We start from the raw sequence: 22,126 nt of genomic DNA, 5'->3' as shown, positions 1-22,126 counted from the left end.
TCTATCTGTTTTAAATAAAGTAGACTGAAGAGTTATAATGAATTATCAGTGAGCCATGGTCATGGGGGTAAAGGTGGTGATAGTTATAACATGTGGGCTCAAGAAACCTGAGGTTCAGTCTTGGCTCTTTTTTTTTTGGCGGTACGCGGGCCTCTCACTGTTGTGGCCTCTCCTGTTGCAGAGCACAGGCTCCGGACCTGCAGGCTCAGCAGCCATGGCTAACGGGCCTAGCTGCTCCGCAGCATGTGGGATCTTCCCAGACTGGGGCACGAACCTGTGTCCCCTGCGTCGGCAGGCAGACTCTCAACCACTGCGCCACCAGGGAAGCCCCTTGGCTCTTTTAAGTACTATCTGTTAGACTTTGGGAAAGTCGTTTTACCCAAGCTCATTTTCTTCATCTCTAAAAAGAGGATGGTACTTTTTTGTTTTTTGGCTGCACTACGCAGCATGTGGGATCTTAGTTCCCCAACCAGGGATCGAACCTGTGCCCCTGCAGTGCAAGTGTGGAGTCTTAACCACTGGACTGCCAGGGAAATCCAGATGGTACCTATTTTAAAACTGTTGTGAGGATTAAATGATAAAATATACATGAAGTCATTTAAGGGGTACTATTCTTTTTAGCTTGGTGTCCCCAGCATCCTACTGTGATGAGTATTTGTTTATTGAATGATAAAATAGATTATTTACATTTATAGAAAAAAAATTCATATGGGTATGCTTTGCTGTAGTACTTGTCCTTTTCTAATAAAGTGAGGGGAAAGGTCTGGAGCAGAATTGGGGAGGGGAATTTGGAATATTTCTCACCAGTATGATCTCTATAATCAGTATAAAACCATAGAGACAAGAGCTATTGATCTCATTTTACAGTTGAAAAATTAAGGCTTACAAATTCAAGTTGTTTCATATTTTAATAGCTACTAGATTGGAACCCAGGTCTTCTAACTCTGGATCCTCATGCTCATTTCATACAAGTTAGGGTTGCAAATAGGTGGTGGCATATTTGTCCTCTCACCACTATATGGCGAACATTTTTGACCAACCAGCGCATTCTCAAGATAGCAGAGCACTCCAGCAGGCAGTGGTAGTTCATCCAGTCAAGCACATTTGTTGAAATCAGCTTTTCACTTCTTCATCACATAATACAAATGATCTTTCTATGATCTTGTTGAAACTAAATGTGGATACATTATATTTAATTCCTGATTAGTTCATGTATAGGTGATTAATATACTTGATTGATGTATGTAACATTTTAATATATTTCAAAAAGTGTTTTTAGGGAAATTGGACACACATGTTTTAGGAAAACCCAGTGCCATTTGCAGCAACATGGATGGACCTAGAGATTATCAGACTAAGTGAAGTAAGTCAGACAGAGAAAGACAAATATATGATATCACTTATGTGTGGAATCTAAAAAAATGATACAAATGACCTTTTTTAAAAATAGAAGTAGACTCAGTCATAGAAAACAAACTTACGGTTACCAAAGGGGAAAGGGGCAGGGGAGAGATAAATTAGGAATTTGGAATTAACAGGTATAGATTACGGTATATAAAGTAGATAAACAACAAGGACCTGTATAGCACAGGGAACTGTGTCAGTATCTTGTAATAACCTATAATGAAAAAGAATCTGAAAAAGAATATATGTTTTTATATATATATATAAAACTGAATCACTTTGCTGTACACTTGAAACATTGTAAATCAACTATACTTCAATTAAAAAAAGTAGCATCGGGCTTCCCCGGTGCGCAGTGGTTGAGAGTCCTCCTGCCGATGCAGGGGGCGCGGGTTTGTGCCCCGGTCCAGGAGGATCCCACATGCCACGGAGCGGCTAGGCCTGTGAGCCATGGCCGCTGAGCCTGCGCGTCCGGAGCCTCCACAACGGGAGAGGCCACAACAGTGAGAGGCCTGCGTACCGCAAAAAAAAAAAAAAAAAAAAAAGTAACATCATAAATAGAAAACCTAATAAAAAAAGAACTTCTAAAAAATAGATAGATTAATAAATTTATACTTTTTAAATTATATTTTTTCTGCTTATTTAACAAAAATATGATGAACTTATAGCTTTAGTGATATATCTTTTGTAAATGTGAGCAGTGTCTGTAGTTGTGTGTGGCTGTCCTAGACTGTGAGCCATTGTGTGAATTCCACTTATTGTGCCAGATGTGAGGCTGTTGTCTTTCGTTTATAATTGTCTTGCCATTTCTCTAGCCATATAAGGTATTTCTTTAACAGATTAAAAAATTGAAAGAATTACGTTCCATGCTGATGGAACAGGATCCTGACATGGCTGTTACTGTTCGAAAGCTGGTGATAGTTTCTCTGATGGAGTTATTTAAAGACATTACTCCTTCTTATAAAATACGACCCCTAACAGAGGCAGAAAAATCTACCAAGGTAATGCTGGATATAATTTTTTTTTTAACATCTTTATTGGAGTATAATTACTTTACAATGTTGTGTTAGTTTCTGCTGTATAACAGAATGAATCAGCTATATGCATACATATATCCCTATATCTCCTCCCTTTTGTGTCTTCCTCCCACCCTCCCTATCTCACCCCTCTAGGTGGTCACAAAGCACTGAGCTGACCTCCCTGTGCTATGCAGCTGCTTCCCACTACCTATCTATTTTACATTTGGTAGTGTGTATATGTCAATGCTACTCTCTCACTTCATCCCAGCTTACCCTTCCCCCTCCCTGTGTCCTCAAGTCCATTCTCTACATCTGCGTCTTTATTCCTGTCCTGCCCCTAGGTTCATGAGAACCTTTTTTTTTAGATTCCATATATTTGTGTTAGCATACGGTATTTGTTTTTCTCTTTCTGATTTACTTCGCTCTATATGACAGACTCTGGGTCCATCCACCTCACTACAAATAACTCAATTTTGTTTCTTTTTATGGCTGAATAATATTCCATTGTATATATGTGCCACATCTTTATCCATTCATCTGTTGATGGACACTTAGGTTGCTTCCATGTCCTGGCTATTGTAAATAGTAATGCTGGATATAATTACTACACAAAATAAGCTGAAAATTTTGCATAGCTAGAGATGGGAGAAATAGTGGGGACACTCATATTTTGTGGTAATTTAAAAATGGATTTCAGTATTTTGATTTAAGGAAATAATCTTTTTTGGTCTTTTTAGATCCGCAAAGAAACCCAGAAGTTAAGAGAATTTGAAGAAGGCCTGGTTAGCCAATATAAATTTTACTTGGAAAATCTGGAGCAAATAGTTAAAGGTATATTAAAAATATCTTAAAAGTATGTAACACACTTAGCTTTGATCAGGAATGTGAATTCTATATTCTGTCCTGTGTGTTTAGAGTCATATAGTGTATGGTTAGGAGCAGAGTCTATAGAGTCAGACTTCCTGGGTTCAAGTTCTGGCTCACCACCTATGTGTGGGCAAAGGACTTAATCTCTCTGTGCCTCAGTTTTTCCTGTCTATAAAATGGGAATAAGGATAGTACTTTACCTCATAGGATTGTTGTGAGTGGTGAATTAATTTATAGATATAAAGTAGAATTATAGTGCCTATACTAGGCACTGTGCTTTATCAGCTATCAGTATTAGTATTATTGTTGCTGCAGTTCTTTACCTAGTAAGTAGTTGTATGTTTCTTGAATTCATGAATGGCTGGAATTTATTCTGCTGGGTTTTTTTGAGGGTTTTTTTCCTACATCTTTATTGGAGTATAATTGCTTTACAGTGTTGTGTTAGTTTCTGCTATATAATAAAGTGAATCATCTTTATGCATACGTATACCCCCATATCCCCTCCCTCTTGTGTCTCCCTCCCACCCTCCTTAATCCCACCCCTCTAGATGGTTGCAAAGGACCGAGCTGATCTCCCTGTGCCATGCAGCTGCTTCCCATTAGCTATCTATTTTGCATTTGGTAGATGAACTTAAGGGCAGGACAGGAATAAAGACACAGACATAGACAGTGGACTTGAGGACAAGGGGAGGGGGAAGGGTAGGCTGGGACAAAGCGAGAGACTAGCACTGACATATATATTCTACTGGTTTTTATTTGAAGGGGGTAGTCAGGGGAGAAAGATAATGTGAACTGGTTGTAGTGAGTGCCTTGAAAATGGACTTAACATTATCGGGATGATAAACTCTTCTATCAAACCCTGTTCTCTTTCTCTTCGTTCAGAAGAGGAAGGACATGGGAGGCATTCAGGCATGAATGGGGAAGAGATTTCATTGCCAAGGCGAGGTGCTTTCACCTGACTCACTTGGGCTCCTTTACTCAGTGCTGGGTCTAAGGATCACCCAGCTGCTAGCTCAGCTGCAGCAGAGCTACTTAATCTGTCGGCCCAGTAATGACATGGAGGTGGGATGGGTGGCATGGGCATTGCTTCTGTGCTCTGGCATCCCGACTGGAACCTACATAGTAGCATTTATTTATTTACCTACTTGATCTACCTGTCTGTCTATTAGAATGTCTTCAAGATTCATCCTTGCTGTAGCATGTGTCAATATTATCTTCCCTTTTTAAGGCTGAATAATATCCCATTGTATGTGTACACTACATTTTGTGTATCCATTCACCCATCCATTATGAAGTCTTGTCAGTTTTAAGTAAATAGAAGGTATCATTCTTACTTACGGTGAATACAGTCTGAGGAAAAATCACATATATGAGAAGCAAGTTTAAAACAGGCACTAGGGAATTCCCTGGCTGTCCAGTGGATAGGACTCCATGCTTCCACTGCAGGGGACATGGGTTCTATCCCTGGTTGGGGAACTAAGATCCCGCATGCTGCGTGGCACAGCCAAAAAAACCAAAATAAATAATAAAATAAAATAAAATGAAGCCAAGGCACTGTCTTCTATATTGTCTTTCACATCTCTGGTTGTGTATGATGTAGGAGGAGGTCTTGAACCTACTCTAGAAAAAAAATCAGCGTATTTTCATATCCTCATATTCAAGATACTGTGTTACAGTAACAGAATATGTATGTAGAAGTTTCTAGAAAAGAGGTACTGTGAATCATTAATTATTTTGAAGGAGAAATTAAACTTTTTTGGACCTCCTGGGTAAAGATACCACAGTGAACATCAGCAAGAAGCCAGGGGAAATGATGCTTATGGAAAGCCAAGATTCTTGTAATTGTGGTTAGTCAGAGGGTGGATGATGGTAGGCAGATTTAATGGTAACATCTGTACTTGTGTCAAAGTGTAGACAAGGATGATGGTAGGCAAATTTTAACGGTAACATCTGTACTTGTATCTAAGTGTAGAGAAGGATGATGGTAGGCAAATTTAACGGTAACATCTATACTTGTGTCTAAGTGTAGAGAAGGATGATGGTAGGCAAATTTAACAGTAACATCTATACTTGTGTCTAAGTGTAGACAAGGATGATGGTAGGCAGATTTAATGGTAACATCTGTACTTGTGTCTAAGTGTAGAGAAGGATCATGGTAGGCAAATTTAACGGTAACATCTGTACTTGTGTCTGAGTGTAGCCAGCTCATACTTAAGAAGTCACATGGTATGTTGATTTTTCATATTACTGCTTATTACTGTAAAACAAACTAATTGAAATTTTAGCCAATGAATAAAGTAACTACAGTTATCTCTTGATTAGACTGGAAGCAAAGGAAGCTGAAGAAAAGTAACGTGGTTTCCTTAAAGGCCTACAAGGGACTGGCAGAGGTGGCTGTGAAGAGCCTGTGTGAGCTGCTGGTGGCCCTGCCTCATTTCAACTTTCACAACAACATCATTGTACTGATTGTCCCTCTCATGAATGACATGTCAAAATTGGTGGGTTGCTTTTGTTGCTGTTGTCCTTAACAGAAAATCATAGACGATGTGATTATTTTTTTTCCTCCCAAAATTCTTTTGGCACTATTATTTTTCGCTAAAATGGAATCCTTTGTTAAATACTGTCTCTTCAAGAAAATTGTTTGAATGTAAGCTTGGTGAAGTGGTTCTGAATAGGAGGTGGTTTTGCCCTCCTCTTCAGGCTGTGTCTGCACACATTTTGATTGTCATGACTATGGTGATGGAGGATTGTTGCTGCTGGCTTCTGGTGGATAAAGGTCAGGGAGGCTTCTAAGCATCCTCCAATGCACAGGACAGGGCCCCACAACAGCGGATTATCTGGCCCCAAATGTCAGTACTGCTGAGGCTGAGAAACACTGGTTTAGTGTAACATTTTATTTTTCAGATATCTGAAATGTGTTGTGAAGCAGTAAAGAAACTCTTTAAACAAGATAAATTAGGCCAAGCATCGCTTGGTGTAATTAAAGTGATTTCTGGTTTTGTGAAAGGCAGAAATTATGAAGTTAGGCCAGAGGTAAGCCTTTTTTTTCTCACTTTATATTGTGTTTGTTTTTAAATTACGAAGTTAATTTTCAGTTGTTATGAGGAATTTATTTTTTATAGATGTGTAAAGTATAAAGTGAAAGTGCTCCCCAGAAGTAACCAGTCATAACAGTTCGGCGTGTATCCTTCTAGATGTTTTTGTATGCAGATAGAGACATACTTTGTATTTTAAAATAAAAAAAATGGGTTTATACTTTGGAAACTATTCTGGAGCTGTTTTCATTTAATGTATTGTGGACTAATGTATAGGGCTATCTATCCCATTCTTTTTAACAAGTCTGCTGTAGTATTCCATTATGTGAATAATATATAGTCCCTACCTGATGGAAGGCTGAGTTGTTTCTAGATTTTTGCTGTTACAGTCAGCATGGAGAAGAATGTTTGGGCCACATTGTTTTTTCACACTTGTGTGAGTATTCTGTGAGTTAAATTTCTAAAGTGTGGATACTGGATCCAACAGTATACACATTTAAATATTTGAGAGCTAATGCCAAATTGTCCTCCAAAAACATTTGATCACTTGTGTTCCCGCTAGTGATAGGAGTGTCATTTCCCCACAACCTACCCAGTGTTGAATATTTTTACTCTTTAATCTTTGTTAGTCTGATAGGTAAAAAATTATATAAATTAATGTATATTATTTTGTTTACACATTTTTATTAGTGAGGTTTTACTTCCTTTCATACATTTATTAGTCATTTGAATTTTTTGCCTGTTTGTATTGTTTGCCAGTTTTTCTCCTCAGGTATTTGACTTTCTTAAAGACATGTAATAATTTTTAAAATGTGCATATATTTGAATAAATATGAGCCATGTACTGGGCACTGTTCTAGGTCCTGGGGATAAAGTAGTGAACAAAAGAAACAAAAGCTCTGTGTGTTTGTTGAGCTTAAGTAACATAGTAAGGATATTAAGTCTCTGTTATATAAGTTGCAAATGTTTATTTGTTGCTCTGTCCTTTAATTTTGTGTTGTCTTTTTGCTTTATAGAAATTTTGCATTTTAATTACTTATTTTACAGAATTGATTTTTTTATATTCAAGAATATCAAGTATCTTGCCATTTTCTTTTATGTTCTTAAGTGAAGTTTTATAGTTTTCTTCATTTGGGTCTTAGATATTTTCATTAATTTTTAGTCATATAGTTTTGATTGTTAAGCTGATTTTTTTTTTTTTTTACTGTTTTATTTCCTAATTTTGAAGTCTTCTTCCTTTGCTGTCAAATTCTTTTCATCCCTTATAGCTGATAACTTTAGTTGAACTGCTAACATTACAAATATTGGGCTTAAGTATTACTCAGAATTTTAGAGTAATCAGGGAATAAGGCTTGAACATGAAATTGGCCATAGGGAAACACTTTCATTTTAATGATGTTAGAATATAAACTGCTTTCTTTACTTTCTTGGTATTTGTTTATTTGCTTGGTATATATATACTTTGTATAGCAATGTGATTTTTTTAAGGTGTACAATGTGATGATTTAATCTATGTATACACTGTGAAATGATTACTGCAATCAAGTTAATTAACACATCCATCACCTCTCATAGTTACCTTTTTTGTGTGGTGAGAATACTTAAGATCTACTCTCTTAGCAAATTTCAGGTCTATGATACAGTATTATTACCCAGAACTTATTCACCTTATAACTGAAAGTTTGTATCCTTTGACCAGGATTTCCTCATTTCCTCCATTCCCTGGCAAGCACCATTCTACTCTCTGGTTCTGTGGGTGTGACTTTTTGAGATCATACAGTATTGATCTTTCTGTGTCTGGCTCATTTCACTTAGCATGATGTCCTGCAGGTTCATCCATGTTATCAAAGATGACAGGACCCTCTTTTTAAGGCTGAATAACATTCCGTTGTATGTATATCCCACATTTGCTTTATTCCGGCGGGCACGTAGATTGGTTCCATATCTTGGCTTTTGTGAACAGTGCTGCAGTGAACATGGGTGTGCAGATATCTCTTTGAGATACTGATTTCATTTCCTTTGGATATATACCCAGAAGGGGGATTGCTGGATCATATGATAATTGTATTTTTAATTTTTTGAGGAGCCTCCATACTGTTCCATAATGGCTGTGTCAATTTACATTCCCACCAAGAGTGTACAAGGGTTCCCTTTTCTTCACAACCTCACTAACACTTGTTATTTCTTGTCTTTTTCATAATAGCCATTCTGATAGGTGTGAGGTGGTATCTCACTGTGGTTATGGTTTGCATGTCCATGATGATTAGTGCTGTTGAGCATCTTTTCATTTACCTGTTGGTCATTTGTTGTTTGTCTTCTTTGGAAAAAATGTGTTTTTAGATCCCTTGTTCTTTTTCAAATCAGGTTGTTTTTTGCTGTGAGTTGTTTGAGTTCTTTAGTATTTTGGATATTACCCCTTATCACGTACATGATTTGCAGATATTTTCTGCCATTCCATAGGTTGCCTTTGCATCTTGTCGATGGTTTCCTTTGCGTATGGAAGGTTTTTAGTTTACTGTAGTCTCACTTGTTTGTTTTTGCTTTTGGTGTCATATCTAGAAAATTAATGCTCAGACCAATGTCAAGGAACTTTGTCTCTATGTTTTCTCTTCTAGGAGTTTTATGGTGTCAGGTCTTACATTTAAGTCTTTAATCCATTTTGAATTAATGTTTGTGACTGGTTAAGATAAGGGTCCAGTTTCATTCTTCTGTATGTGGATATCCAATTTTCCTAACACCATTTATTGAAGAGACTATTCTTTCCCTATTGTGTATTCTTGGTTCCCTTACCAAAGATTAGTTGACCATGTGCCGCATTCTTTGATTTGGAGTTATTTTTCATTTGTGGGTGATATTTTATGAGCACATAGAATACCTACAAAATACTCAAATCTTTCTGAGACCTAGAGTGACTTCAGGTTCAGTGTTTATGCTTTTAGTTCTTCCTTGTTTTCATTACATGCTTTAAATGAAGTTCTCAGCTTTCTTCCAAATGTACATATTGGAACCTCAGAAGAATACAAACCTGTAGTTCTTTTTTTCTCCAAGAATGCTGCTGTGACTGCAGGTCAGTAGAGTGGTTTCTTCCCCAGAAAACGTAGGATTTTAAACCCCTTTTGTCTTTGTGTTTGGATGGTTGCTGTAGCACACAGTACATCAGTTTCTAAATTAGTTTCTGAACTTTTTTGAATGGCTTAAGGCAATAGTACATGTGGTCCCTGGACCAGCATCAGCTGGATTAGAAATACAAATTCTGGGGCCCCACTGCAGACCCGCTGAATCAGAAGCTCTGGGGATGGGGTCTAGCTTTTTGTGCTTTAACAAGCCCTCCAGGTGATTGTGATGTTTGCTAAAGTTGGAGACCCACTGGCCTGAAGAAAAATAAGTTGTCTTAATAACACTAGTCTTCATTTTTTTTGTTGGGAAAAAAAGATTAGAACTGTTAACTGCAAAACTGAATCTGGTTTGGGAATTTAAAGCTGGTTTAGAAATGTCTAATAAATATCGTCTTCTCCCATACTGGTCCAAACCTTTTCCTGACCTGTCTACTCTTTGTAATCCTATCTACCAGTGCCAGGTAGTGTTCTCTCTTCCTTGTTCTTATTCCACTGCAAAGTAATACTATGTGTATTTAGCCAAATACTAGTGTCCTTTCATAGACAAAATTTACTGAATACATTTAGCAAAAAGATAATAGAACTTTGTGTAAAATGTGATAAAAGATGTTTCAAAGTTTTTTGTATTTTGGGTTTTTTTGGCATGAAGGAAGAACACTGTTGAATGCTTATTCTGTTTAAAGTATTTGAGGGCAATATAAATATTAAGCTGTGTATTTGTGTTTTCTTCAATACTAGATGTTAAAAACATTCTTGTGCCTAAGGATCAAAGAAGTAGAAGTGAAAAAAGATACAGAGGATATTAATAAACAAAAAAAGTTCATGACTTTCAAGGAAAAGAGAAAAACTCTATCAAGAATGCAGAGAAAGGTTTGATTGATTTCCTTTGTTGTTTTAATTGATTTTAGATTAAAATCATAATATAGGCACAGGTAAAAATCATAGTTAAGATATAAATATTTTAAAATCTGATATTTAGAGAATTTTATTTTCTCCAGTTATTGCAAGAAATGTTTTATTAAATCAACTTAAACAGACAGTTCATTAGCAAAGAGAGCAGTAGATGAAAAGGTTTTCTTGCCGTGCTGGCTTTTTTTTTTTTTTTGGCCACACCGCACCACTCAGCATGTGGGCTCTTAGTTCCCCAACCAGGGATCTAACCTGTGCTCCTTGTGTTGGAAGCACGGAGTCTTAACCACTGGACCACCAGGGAAGTCCCCATGCTGGCTTAGATTCATCGTGATAACACAGATTCCTTCCTTAACAGAAAGGATGCATTCATGTGAAGTTGGCAACAAAGTAGGTTTTAGTCGAATCTACTTTCTCTGTTGGTTTGTATTTGAAGACTAGGTTGAAATTCCAGGCTTTTGTTTATTTACTATGAGACTTTGGAAACATTTTTTTAATATTCTGAGAAATGGAGCTAAAAATAGCATCTACCTTGCAGGGTGATTGTGTAGTTTAAATATAATGACATAGGAAAAGCACTTAGAGTGTGCAGCGCTGGGCACACTTTATACACATTAGTTACCACCACCACCATTATTATGATCACTTCTCAAAACATTTCTAAACAGTTTATTAGGGTTATCAAATGGGTTATAAAAACAAAGGAAAAAATAATTTCCAGGGAGATCCATCTTTGAATGTGTCTAATAAATTTTGAAAATAAGCCAGGAATATCAAAATAGACTTAATGATTGTTAACAAATGAAGGTAAATATTTAAATTATTTATACCATACCATCCTCATATACGTTGGATGTGCCTGTTAGGAACAGCATGTATGTGGCTAGTGGGGAAGCAAAGGCCCAATAAGCAGCTCTTTAACAGCTTCATGTGAGGGAAGGAAACGCCATTCCTCAGTCAGTCCCCAGTGTCTCAGGCAGCTTAGCAACCATTGTTCGCTGCTCTAACAGCATAAGGGAGTGGAAAAAAGTTGGTTTTCTGTTGAATTTCTGTATGTATAGTATCTGGTTTTATGCATTGTATGTAAATGAGTTTGGGAAGCATTGTTGATGACTGGTTTCCACATTATAGATGATTAAACAATAAGAATTATTTCTGGGCTCAGCATGTCCTTCCTTTCTTTCTTTTTTTGAAAAAATTTAAATTACAGAAAACTACAGAGAGTAGTATAATATAGCCCATGTATTTACCATTCTGATTGAGCAAATATTAATATACTTCAGTTTCTTTCTTGAAAAGAAAGAAACCATTGGTGGTAGAGTTGGAGTCCCTGTGTCCCTTCTCCAGTCCCATTCTTCTCCCGTCCTCCGAGGAGGCAGCCACTGCCATAAATTTGGGTTATGGATGCTTCTTATCCATTTTTCTATTTTTGCTTATATTTGTAGACAGTCTGTGGTATTATTGTGTGTGTTTCATAATATTGGCATAATGCCTCTCTGAAGGTAGCTTTTTCATTCAGTGGTATACTCTTTTTTTAAAATCTATTTTCAGTGGAAGAAAGCAGAAGAGAAACTAGAGAGAGAGCTTCGGGAGGCAGAAGCTTCGGAGAGTACTGAGAAAAAACTTAAACTGGTAGGCAGTTTCACGTTTTCTCATGCTTTTAAAATGTTTTGTTAAATGATTTCAACTAGAGATTTATTGCTTCAACTTGTGGTTGTATGACTTTGGTTTATTTCATGAGGCTTAGATACATGATGTATAAGAAATGATAAATGTGATCGATGATGCTAGTTTTAGGAAATCACAGGATGTGTATCTTCATTCTGCTTTGTTGAAGCTCTTAAGATTGAATAGTGGGGAGTGATGGGAAAGCACAGAAAAGGTTGGGTTTTGAAAGCTGTAGTTGTGGTAACTCGGGAGAAAGTATACTAGGTTATACTGAAGTCATTTTGTCTGTTCTGCAGCACACGGAGACTCTGAATATTGTGTTTGTGACCTACTTTAGAATATTGAAGAAGGCCCAGAGGTCACCTCTCCTGCCAGCAGTTCTGGAAGGTCTTGCCAAGTAAGGGCTGTGTAGGTTGAAGCCTTTTAGATTCTTTCTAAATCAATAAGACCGAGGTAACCATGAATTTTAAACAGGGTTCACTAATGATGACCCGGTGTCCTTCTTAGTTCTCATTCCTTTTTTATTTGTCACCAGCTTTTCCTTGGAACTGTTCATAACACTGCACTTTTTTGGTTTTCTCATCTCAAACCTTTTATTTTAAAAATCTCCTTCGCTAACTCTTTCCTCCTACTTATTACTTAGTTCTCGCTGTCCCTAGGGTTCGTCCCTCAGTTCTGCTTTCCTTCTGTTCTGTAGTCAGTTTTTAGTCTTGCATAATCTGTTCCTCTTAAGATAGGTCTTCGTGTATTCTGTCAACACTAATGAACCTACTGGGGGATGTGAGCCAGAATAATGGTTGTCAGGATAGTTTTCTACAATTATTTGAGGTATTGTCCTGTAGAACAGTGCTATCCAATAGAAACATAGTGTGAACTACATATGAAATTTAAAATTTTCTGTTAACCACATTGGAAAGGAAAAAGAAACAGATGAAATTAACTTAAATATATTTTGTTGAACTCATTTTATCTAAAATATTATTTTGACATACATTAATGTCAAAACATTAATGAGATTAAACATTAGTGAGATATTTGGCATGGCTTTTTTCATACTGTATCTTCTAAAAGTCATATATGTTTTACATTATAGCACATCATCTCAGTTTGGACTAGCCACATTTCACATCCCTAATGGCCAGTGGCTGCGTTGGACAGCACAGCTTTAGAAATAGGACTAATGTCTGGAAGATAGAGAAAAGGCAAATTTGGTTCAATGTAGAAGAAATTACTTTCTAATGACTGTAGCTATTTGGTGATGAGATGCTTTGCCTTATAAGATAGTGTGGTCTTGTCATTGAAAGAGAGGTTGGTCAGAGGTTCATAGAGAAGGGATTATTCTTACCTTAGGTAGGACCTGTTGTTTGTTTTTTTCAATGATCAATTTCTTTTTTTCTTTTTTGTTTTTGTGTGTTGGGTCTTCATTGCTGCGCACGAGCTTTCTATAGTTGTGGCGAGTGGGGACTACTCTTTGTTGCGGTGTGCGGGCTTCTCATTGTGGTGGCTTGTTGCAGAGCATGGGCTCTAGGCACGTGGGCTTCAGTAGTTGTGGCACATGGGCTCAGTAGTTGTGGCTCATGGGCTCTAGAGCGCAGGCTCAGTAGTTGTGGCACATGGGCTTAGTTGCTTCTCGGCATGTGGGATCTTCCTGGACCAGGGATCAAACCTGTGTCCCCTGCATTGGCAGGTGGATTCTCAACCACTGCACCACAAGGGAAGCCCTGGCAGGTGGATTCTCAACCACTGTGCCACCAGGGAAGTTCTAATGACCAATTTGTTTATTTAAACAAATTTTCAATAATACATGCTCATTTAAAAAATTCAAATAATGCAATTAAGAATTAAAAGATCACAAGTTCCCTTCCTTCCTATATCAGTATGTAAATCTGCCCACCTGCCTTCCTTCATAGAAATTGAATCTTTCACATAAATGTATACTGTTCTGTAACTTCCTTTCTTTTTTGGATAAACAGTTATTCTGGGTATCCTTCTATGTTAGCACATATAGACCCACTTTTCTTTTTAAGTTCATAATACTCCATGTCATGGATATTTAATACTTTATTTGGTCAGTCCCCAGTGCTACACTGGAAATATCTTCAGTGTACTTGTGTGCACATATTGCTAGGTCAAAGAGTATGATCATTTTAAATATTGATAAATATTGCCGTATTACTTCCCAAAAAGGTTGTACCAATACACAGGGAATATATGACCTCTGAGGTCCTTCCTTCTTCTAAGATTTACAGTGTCAAAGGCTCTTGCACTAATATTGAAGAGATATCCTGACTTTAACTACTTCGGTGCCTGATATTTTATAGTGTACAGAGTCCTCTTACATTTAGTAGCTCACATGATTCTTTCTCTTTAACTCTATTGAATGATCTCAGTTATTTTTCAAAATAGAAGGCCAGGACAGTCAGCTCTTACCTAGGATTATATAGGTAATTAATTGCTGAGCCTGAACTAGACACTAGCTCCAAGATTTTTTCTTTTCTTTTTAAAGCTTTCATAGGGTCCATTTTCTAATTAATAGCAAAATCTTTCCTCCTTTCCTTCTTCCTGCCCCATTTTCCTAGAAGCTGTAACTGCTGACTCCTTTGTGACTTAGAACATTGTTGGACACCTGGTCAACTTGACTCAGAGAACTTGTTTGCTCTTAGCAATTTCTTTCTCTGGGTAGGAGTATTTTTGAAATATATTTAGTTTGTTTAGTGCCTCATATATTCCTGCTGAGTATAGTGTCCAGTCGTGGATGAATTGTCCAAAGGGGCCAGTCTGAATTAATGAAAAGTATCGATAATCACCATCATCTCCATCATAGCTAACATTTTGAAATAAGTAATATTGAAAATATGGTTTTAAAGTCAGGTTTAATTTTTAACTGTTTTATGTCTATTTTTAGGTTACCTTTTAACTAAGTTTTGTTTGATTCTAGGTTTGCTCACCTTATAAATGTGGAGTTTTTTGATGATTTATTAGTAGTTCTACATTCTCTCATTGAGTCTGGTGTAAGTAACTCTACTAATGAATTACTTTTTAAGATATAAATTGTAATTATTCTTAATATCCTTTTTTTTTTTTCCTCTTCGTTTTAAGGACCTAAGCTATCAAGAAAGTCTTCACTGTGTCCAGACTGCTTTTCATGTTCTTTCTGGGCAAGGTAAGGTACTTTCTTGATTAAGTTTTGTTTTCTTTGCCTTTGGAGGCTTTAACATACCTAATTTTTGTTCTCATTTCAAAGGTGATGTTCTGAATATTGATCCAATGAAATTCTATACACATCTTTACAGAACACTGTTCAAGTTACATGCAGGTATGTATGTTTAGATAATGTGTCTTTAATAAATCTTTATCTTCTAAGAATATTTTGTGACTGGAATTATAGTCAATGAAAATTGAGAAATAGGAGCAGGTATATAAAATGCTGGCCTGCCAGTGCTACACATCTGTATTTAACCTTAAGTGAGACTTGGAGTGAGAGAACTTTTGGAATTGACTGGAGATGCAGTGCAACTCACATTATTGTGTGAGCAGTCTGGCACTGCTTCATCGTTTCCATAGGGAAATGATGTGGGACAGGTGCGACAGGCTCCTCTTGGATTCTTCCAAAGTTCAGTGAAGTTGCATAATGAAAAAGTAATGAGAACAGCCCCAAAGGGTATATCTGCTGTTTTAGGTGCTACGAATGAAGGTGTTGAGATCGTCCTCCAGTGCCTTGACGTCATGCTGACTAAGCGCAGAAAGCAGGTTTCTCAGCAGCGGGCCCTTGCCTTCATCAAGCGCCTTTGTACCCTTGCTCTTCATGTGCTTCCAAATTCAAGCATTGGCATTTTAGCAACTAACAGAATATTAATGCATGTAAGTAGTGATGCAAACGAATAGAGCTAAGTTCTTACAGTGCAACAATGGTGTTTTGTTCGATGCACATTTTTTTCCTCCATTTACATTATTATTTTAATTATAAAAGTAATTCACACTTGTAACAAGTTAAGGTGATAAAAGAAGTACATAAAATTACAAAAGGAAAGCACTCCACCCCTACTGACACTCTCCATTTTTACGATTTGGTGGGTATCCTTCCAGAAAACTTAAAAAAAATTCATTTATAAATGTGTACACTAAACACACACAAACAACAAAACTTTTTTCTTTTTTAATGGAGAGGGGATTATGATATACAATATTGTTCTACAACTCTTTTTTAACACTTAATGGTGATGAACACATTTTGTGTCAGTACAAATACAGCTACTTGGTCTCTTTAATGATTATTGGTTTAACAAATACATAGTTCTTACTGTATGAATTCCACTGTTACAATGCTTTACAAAAATTAACTCAGTTTTCATAACAACTCTGTGAAGTAGCTACTATTATTGTTCCCATTTTATAGATGGGGAAAACTGAGGTCCAGAGAGACTAAGAAACTTGTCTAAAATGACACTGCTAGTAAGTGGCAGAGATGGGATTTAAATTTAGGCAGTCTGGCTTTTACACTTTACATTTTTCTTCTGATGGATGTAAGATATTTCCTTTTTTGCTATTATAAATGATGCTATAGTGAATATTCTTATAAGTATATCTGATGTAATTATTTCTATAGGAAAGATTCCTAAAAGTGGGGTTGCTGAATGAAAGAATATCTGTTTTCTTTTGCAAGATAAAATTAATTCTTTTCAAAGCAAGCTAATATTCTTTTGTTCTCTTGTGGAATAAACTTAAATTGCATAAATTAAAACGGTATAAAGTGCATGTGCTTATAGCTCTTATGTAACTGTAAAATCAAATTGTGTAAAAGTACAGAATCCAATAACGTTCTTAAAATTAATAATATTACTTTAATTAATCCTTCTTTTTATGTGACATTTTTGCAGACTTTCCCCAAAACAGATCTGTTGCTTGACAATGAATCTCAGGGTAGTGGAGTTTTCCTTCCTGAGCTGGATGAACCTGAGTACTGCAATGCTCAGAACACTGCTCTTTGGGAATTGCATGCACTGAGGGTAAGAGCCCCCCCCTCCCCTTTTTGTGAGGGCTTTTTCAGTTTTTCCCCCAAGTAGTTATAATTGCCAGAGAACTTAACATATTTTGTTCTGGGACTGCCTTTCATAGAATTCCTGTCTAAATACTGTACATTTCACTTTGCTCTTACTATTAAGATGTTGAGATGCATTTTCTAAGGAAGCAGAAAGTGATTTCAGTATTGTGGGGTGAGATTTCTTGAAGTCACTCCCTGACACTATTCAGAATAGAAGATATGTTATCAGGCACATTTGTATTGGGTCTTATTCAGGGGGACTTCCAGAGGCCTGCGGCCCGCCAGTTTCAAGAGGGTTTCACCTACGGTGTGCTCCTACAGTGCGGACAGCAGCAGCATTGTAGTGGAAATACGTTTTAGGGAACCTGTTGTAAACTAACTTTTTTCACTCTGAAAGAGAAATTGCCTTTTGATTTTTCTTTTCATACTGTAAAAGCAAGACTAAGCTACTTCAGTGAACTTGGTCATCAAACAGATTTGTGTTGGAATCTTGTGAGCAAAGATACTGTTTTTTTTCTGTAGGTATGTGGTTGTAATGAAGTACATATGCATATGTGGTTTTTTTTAAAAATTAATGTTTATTAAAGTATAGCTAGTATCTTATAAAATATTGACCCGTGCAAAATATGGTTGTCCTGTTTCCCCTTCAGCGACATTACCATCCTATAGTGCAAAGATTTGCAGCTCACCTCATCGCTGGAGCCCCTTCCGAAGGCTCGGAAGCACTCAAACCAGAGTTGAGCCGAAGGTAGTATTAGCATTGCCTTATTATAGAACTGCAAATTTCAGTTGATAGCTGTTTTGACTATGAGAAGTCTGTTTTACAAAGTAATAGATTTCAAAATGTAAAGTGCTGGTTGGTTATCTGGACTTGGTCCACTTCATATTCCTGAATTATTCCAAAGAGAAAACATTGCTGACTGTGATTTTGTTAGTTTGTTTTGAGTAATTACTTAACTTTTTTTTTTTTTTTGGTCATAAAACGTTTCACACATACAGGTAAGTAGAAAGAATAGTGAATCCCCATATGCTCATTACTTAGGTTCAACATTTAATAAGATGATGCCATATTTGCTTTATGTGAAGGTCCATGAGTCCATCCACAGAACCTTTTTTTTTCCCCCATCCAAATGGTTCTGCTAGGACAAGAAAGGGAGAAGTGAGGAGGGAGAGAAAAGAAGTGCTTTGAACACTGCCACCCAGAAGGGAGCAGTTTCTCTCCTTGGCCCTCATAGCCATCTCTGTTCAGTGCCCCCGACCTGTGAGAGTTTGGACTGGCACTTCCAGCATTCACCTTACACGCTTCCAAATGGGGAAAAGCGTCCTTCTAAAAGAAGTTTCTTTTCCCACAACTTTTTGATCTGAAAAAAATTCGTACAGAGAAGTTGAAACAGTAGTAATTATCGTTTTTTCCCCCACAAAGTCAACTAGGAAATACTTCAGTTATACAGAAAAGAAGAGAAAATGGTATGACACCCTTGTAATATTCCCATCACTCAGAATTAATATTTTGTTGCAGATTTTTCCCCTCCTTTGCAAGCCCACTGGTTTCTTTAAATCAGAGATCACAGACAAGTGACCTGTAGGCAAGATTTTCTGGCCTCTTCAGAGTTTGAACAAGAATCTAATTGGTTGGTATCTTTTAAATATTGGAAGAATTCGCCAAAAATCATTTCCAGCTTCTCTTGAAATACTGAGAGGTTTGACGAAACAGGTCTATATTTTTACAAGGCAGTAGTCAGATGTATCCCTCTCTAAATGAGACATATATTGTAATTTCCTGTAAACCCTTTTCCTTCTGGGTAGGATAGAGGTAACCTTTGCTCTTATTAAATAGTAAAATGGCCATTTACTTCTTTCATCCTTCATACTTCCCACCTGTACCCCGGCTTTGTTTTTCAAAAGGAAAAGGAGAAAATGATTCTTTGTCACTTCTTCACAATCCTTTTCTGGTATGTTTTTGTCAGAGATCTTCACCATTTGCCTCATTTATGCCAGAGGTTTCCTTTTCTGGAGGAAGTTGAATGGATTATCCCAAAGGCTTGAGAAGGGAGACTCTTGATGGGCTTCCCCTGGGGAGTGGAGCTTGGGATGTGAGCCTGATTGCATCCCTTGCCAATCTCCTTTGGAGAATATGAACCAATCTCAGGTCATTAAGGATTCATTTACATGCATGGGTATAGACATTTATTCTGTCCTGATTGGCCTCTCCTTGCTTTCAATCCAGGCAAACAGCTGAAGGGTTGAGCTGATTGAAATCCGTGGAAGGTGACTCCATGCCTATGCTCTCATGACTAACTTACACTTAGTTGCATATCGTTCACATAACGGGTTGAGTTGGGATTTGATCATATTGAGCTTGAGGGCTTTTTGCTCAGCCTTTTTGTCCAGACCTATATTTCTAAATGTATACCAGACCTCTCTGAGGTGGATTTAGTTGGATAATGATGTCATAACATGGGGATTTAGGATTTATTTTATATAAGTGTGTTTTGTTGGTTTCCAAAGAAAACAAAAACAATAATTAGAAAAGATACATGCATTCTTATGTTCATTGCCACATTATTTACAATAGCCAAGATACGGAAGCAACCTAAATGCCCACCAATAGATGAATGGATAAAGAAGATGAGGTATATATACACACAATGGAATATTACTCAGCCATGAAAAAAAGAATTAAAGCTTGCCATTTGCAACAACATGGATGGACCTAGAGGGGATTATGCTAAGTGAAATAAGTCAGAGAAAGACAAATACTGTATGATTTCACTCTAAAAAGCAAAACAAATGAACAAACAAAACAGAAACAGAGCCATAAATACAGAGAACAAACAGGTGGTGCCAGAGGGGAGGGGGTTAGGAGGAGGAGAGAAATAGGTGAGGGAGATTAAGAGGTACAAACTCCCAGTTGCAAAATAAATGTCACAGGTATGAAATGTACAGTGTGGGATATATAGTCAATAATTATACAATATCTTTGTATGATGACAAGTGGTAAGTAGACTTATCGTGGTGATCATTTTGAAATGTATAGAAATATCAAATCATCACTATGTGTGTAACAGGAACTAACAGAGTTGTAGGTCAATTTTACTTCAAAAACAAACAAACTCATAGAAAAAGAGATCAGGTTTGTGGCTACCAGAAGGGGGAATTGGATGAAGGCAGTCAAAAAGTACAAACTTCCAATTATAGGATAAATAAGTACTAGGGATGTAATGTACAACATGATAAATATAATTAAACTATTGTATGTTATATATGAAAGTTAAGTGAATAAATCTTGAGTTCTCATCAGAAGGAAAAATTTTTTTTCTATTTCACTAATTTTGTATCTATGTGAGATGATGGAGGTTCACTAAACTTATTGTGGTAATTCATTTCATGATGTATGCAAGTCAGATCATGCTGTACACCTTAAACTTACACAGTGCTGTATGTCAATTATATCTGAATAAAACTGCAAGAAAATAAAACTGGGACAAAGAAGATTTTAATGAGAAAAAAGAAACAAAAACGAAAGCAGGATTATGTTATATCTAGGTTTAGAATAATGAGTACAATCTAATTGTTTTCTCTGTGTACAGTCTAATTCTGTGGGTACAATCTATTTTCAAGTTACACAGATATGGTGGTGTCTTTACTTTTCTTATATTTGTGATTATAGATCTCCTGCAGAACTTTTTGAGGCTTATAGCATGGCAGCAATGACATTCAATCCTCCTGTTGAATCTTCAAATTCCAAAAGGAAGGTATGTGACACTTTTCATTATTTTTTTTAAAGGATGAAATAAAAACTAAATTAATATGTCTCTTAATACCTGATTTCAACTTGCTTGTTTCGTGCTAGGAGTTGATGGTAGGATAGATTTCTGGGGTTGGAATTCTGTAGAGACAGTCAGGAGACTGTTTCATTCAATGCAGGATATGGCTGATATGTCCAAGACCTGACCCAGCACCTGTCGTTATTTTTCATGTGTTAGTTTGGTGTCAGCTGTTGCCATTTTTAACTTTGCTCACAGCTTGGCTTTTGCTTATGGCATAAGCAGACTTTTAACTCATACTTTTAATATTTTTTCAGGATAAAGTTTTACAAGGGGATTCATTTTTAAGTGAAGAGATAAGTCAACTAATCAAAAGACATTGTAGTGAAGTTGCTACTCAGTCGCCTCTGGATTTCACCAAATATTTGGAAACATCAGTACGGTAATAGAAAAATGAAAAGTCAGGGGACTTTTGTTGTATATTTGTGTGTTTGTGCAGATGCACATAAAGATAGATTGTTAATTTAGGACCTTCTCTTGAGGAGGAAGAATTATCCTTTGTGTGGCACAGGGTTCTGCCCCAATTCTGAAAATATGCACAGGAAAATCAAGACCATGAGACTGCTTTCTACCATTCAGTTACTCTTTATAACCAAATACTTTTTAATAACGAAATAAGTGTTTTTTTTTATTGTACCACCATGATGGAAGTGAGAAACATTCTAAATTTGAGTGTATATATTTTTATGAAAATTTCTGAGAAAAGAAAAAATAGCTTGCAATTGGATACCAGGTTCTTTGGCTCTTACTGGACGATATGCTTCAAGAAGTAACCTAATTTGGCATTTGTGAAAAAGAATGCTCATCATGGCTACTTTCAAAGAAAGTTTGAGTGTGATTCTAGTCTCTTTGAAGTTCGTCGCATTTTCTGACATGCTCTGGAGGGTGATGGTGGAAAAAACCAAGTCTGAGACTTTCTTTACCATTCTGTTTTAAGGATAAAGGGTACCCAGCGAGGGGCTTTCTTTTTTTTTCTCCCTTCATTTTTTTTTTAAACAGATGAAATGCCTATTCTTATGAATATAATTAAAAAGCAGTATTTTATGTGACAGCTATTGCCATATTCTAGGAATGGCTTATGAAATAAGTGTTTTAATGACCAGGTTATAAATATCCTCTACTGTGAATAGCTGAATAAAACAGCTGCATTTTTCTGCTTTCTAGTGAGCATTTTAAAAAATGCACAGCAGTCCAACTAAGTAGATCTATTTCTTCAAAGCTGTAGAAGCCAAATATTTTG

The 22,126-nt window shown here is 36.6% G+C and overlaps 1 protein-coding gene across 7 annotated transcripts in view; it reads left to right on the top strand.

The window, feature by feature from the left end:
• The window catches only part of NOC3L (NOC3 like DNA replication regulator), a 47,836-nt gene that overhangs the window by 7,484 nt on the left and 18,226 nt on the right, over positions 1 to 22,126 (top strand). For all 7 annotated transcript variants that reach the window (XR_004482577.2, XM_049696731.1, XM_004268362.3 and 4 more), the window contains exons 7-21: positions 2,244 to 2,405; positions 3,161 to 3,254; positions 5,613 to 5,788; positions 6,195 to 6,323; positions 10,180 to 10,311; positions 11,902 to 11,982; positions 12,315 to 12,415; positions 14,957 to 15,029; positions 15,118 to 15,181; positions 15,263 to 15,334; positions 15,698 to 15,879; positions 16,896 to 17,024; positions 17,710 to 17,807; positions 20,730 to 20,814; positions 21,144 to 21,268. Coding sequence is in view for 6 of the 7 variants with exons in the window: in XM_049696731.1 (XP_049552688.1) it covers positions 2,244 to 2,405; positions 3,161 to 3,254; positions 5,613 to 5,788; positions 6,195 to 6,323; positions 10,180 to 10,311; positions 11,902 to 11,982; positions 12,315 to 12,415; positions 14,957 to 15,029; positions 15,118 to 15,181; positions 15,263 to 15,334; positions 15,698 to 15,879; positions 16,896 to 17,024; positions 17,710 to 17,807; positions 20,730 to 20,814; positions 21,144 to 21,268 (1,703 nt within the window). In the remaining variant the exon portion in view is untranslated. The remainder of the gene's footprint in view (positions 1 to 2,243; positions 2,406 to 3,160; positions 3,255 to 5,612; positions 5,789 to 6,194; positions 6,324 to 10,179; positions 10,312 to 11,901; positions 11,983 to 12,314; positions 12,416 to 14,956; positions 15,030 to 15,117; positions 15,182 to 15,262; positions 15,335 to 15,697; positions 15,880 to 16,895; positions 17,025 to 17,709; positions 17,808 to 20,729; positions 20,815 to 21,143; positions 21,269 to 22,126) is intronic.

The sequence above is a fragment of the Orcinus orca genome, chromosome 14 (genome assembly GCF_937001465.1).
Source record: "Orcinus orca chromosome 14, mOrcOrc1.1, whole genome shotgun sequence".
NCBI lineage: Eukaryota > Metazoa > Chordata > Mammalia > Artiodactyla > Delphinidae > Orcinus > Orcinus orca.
Note: the sequence above shows the minus strand (reverse complement) of the source record. Positions and strands in the feature narration are given on the sequence as shown.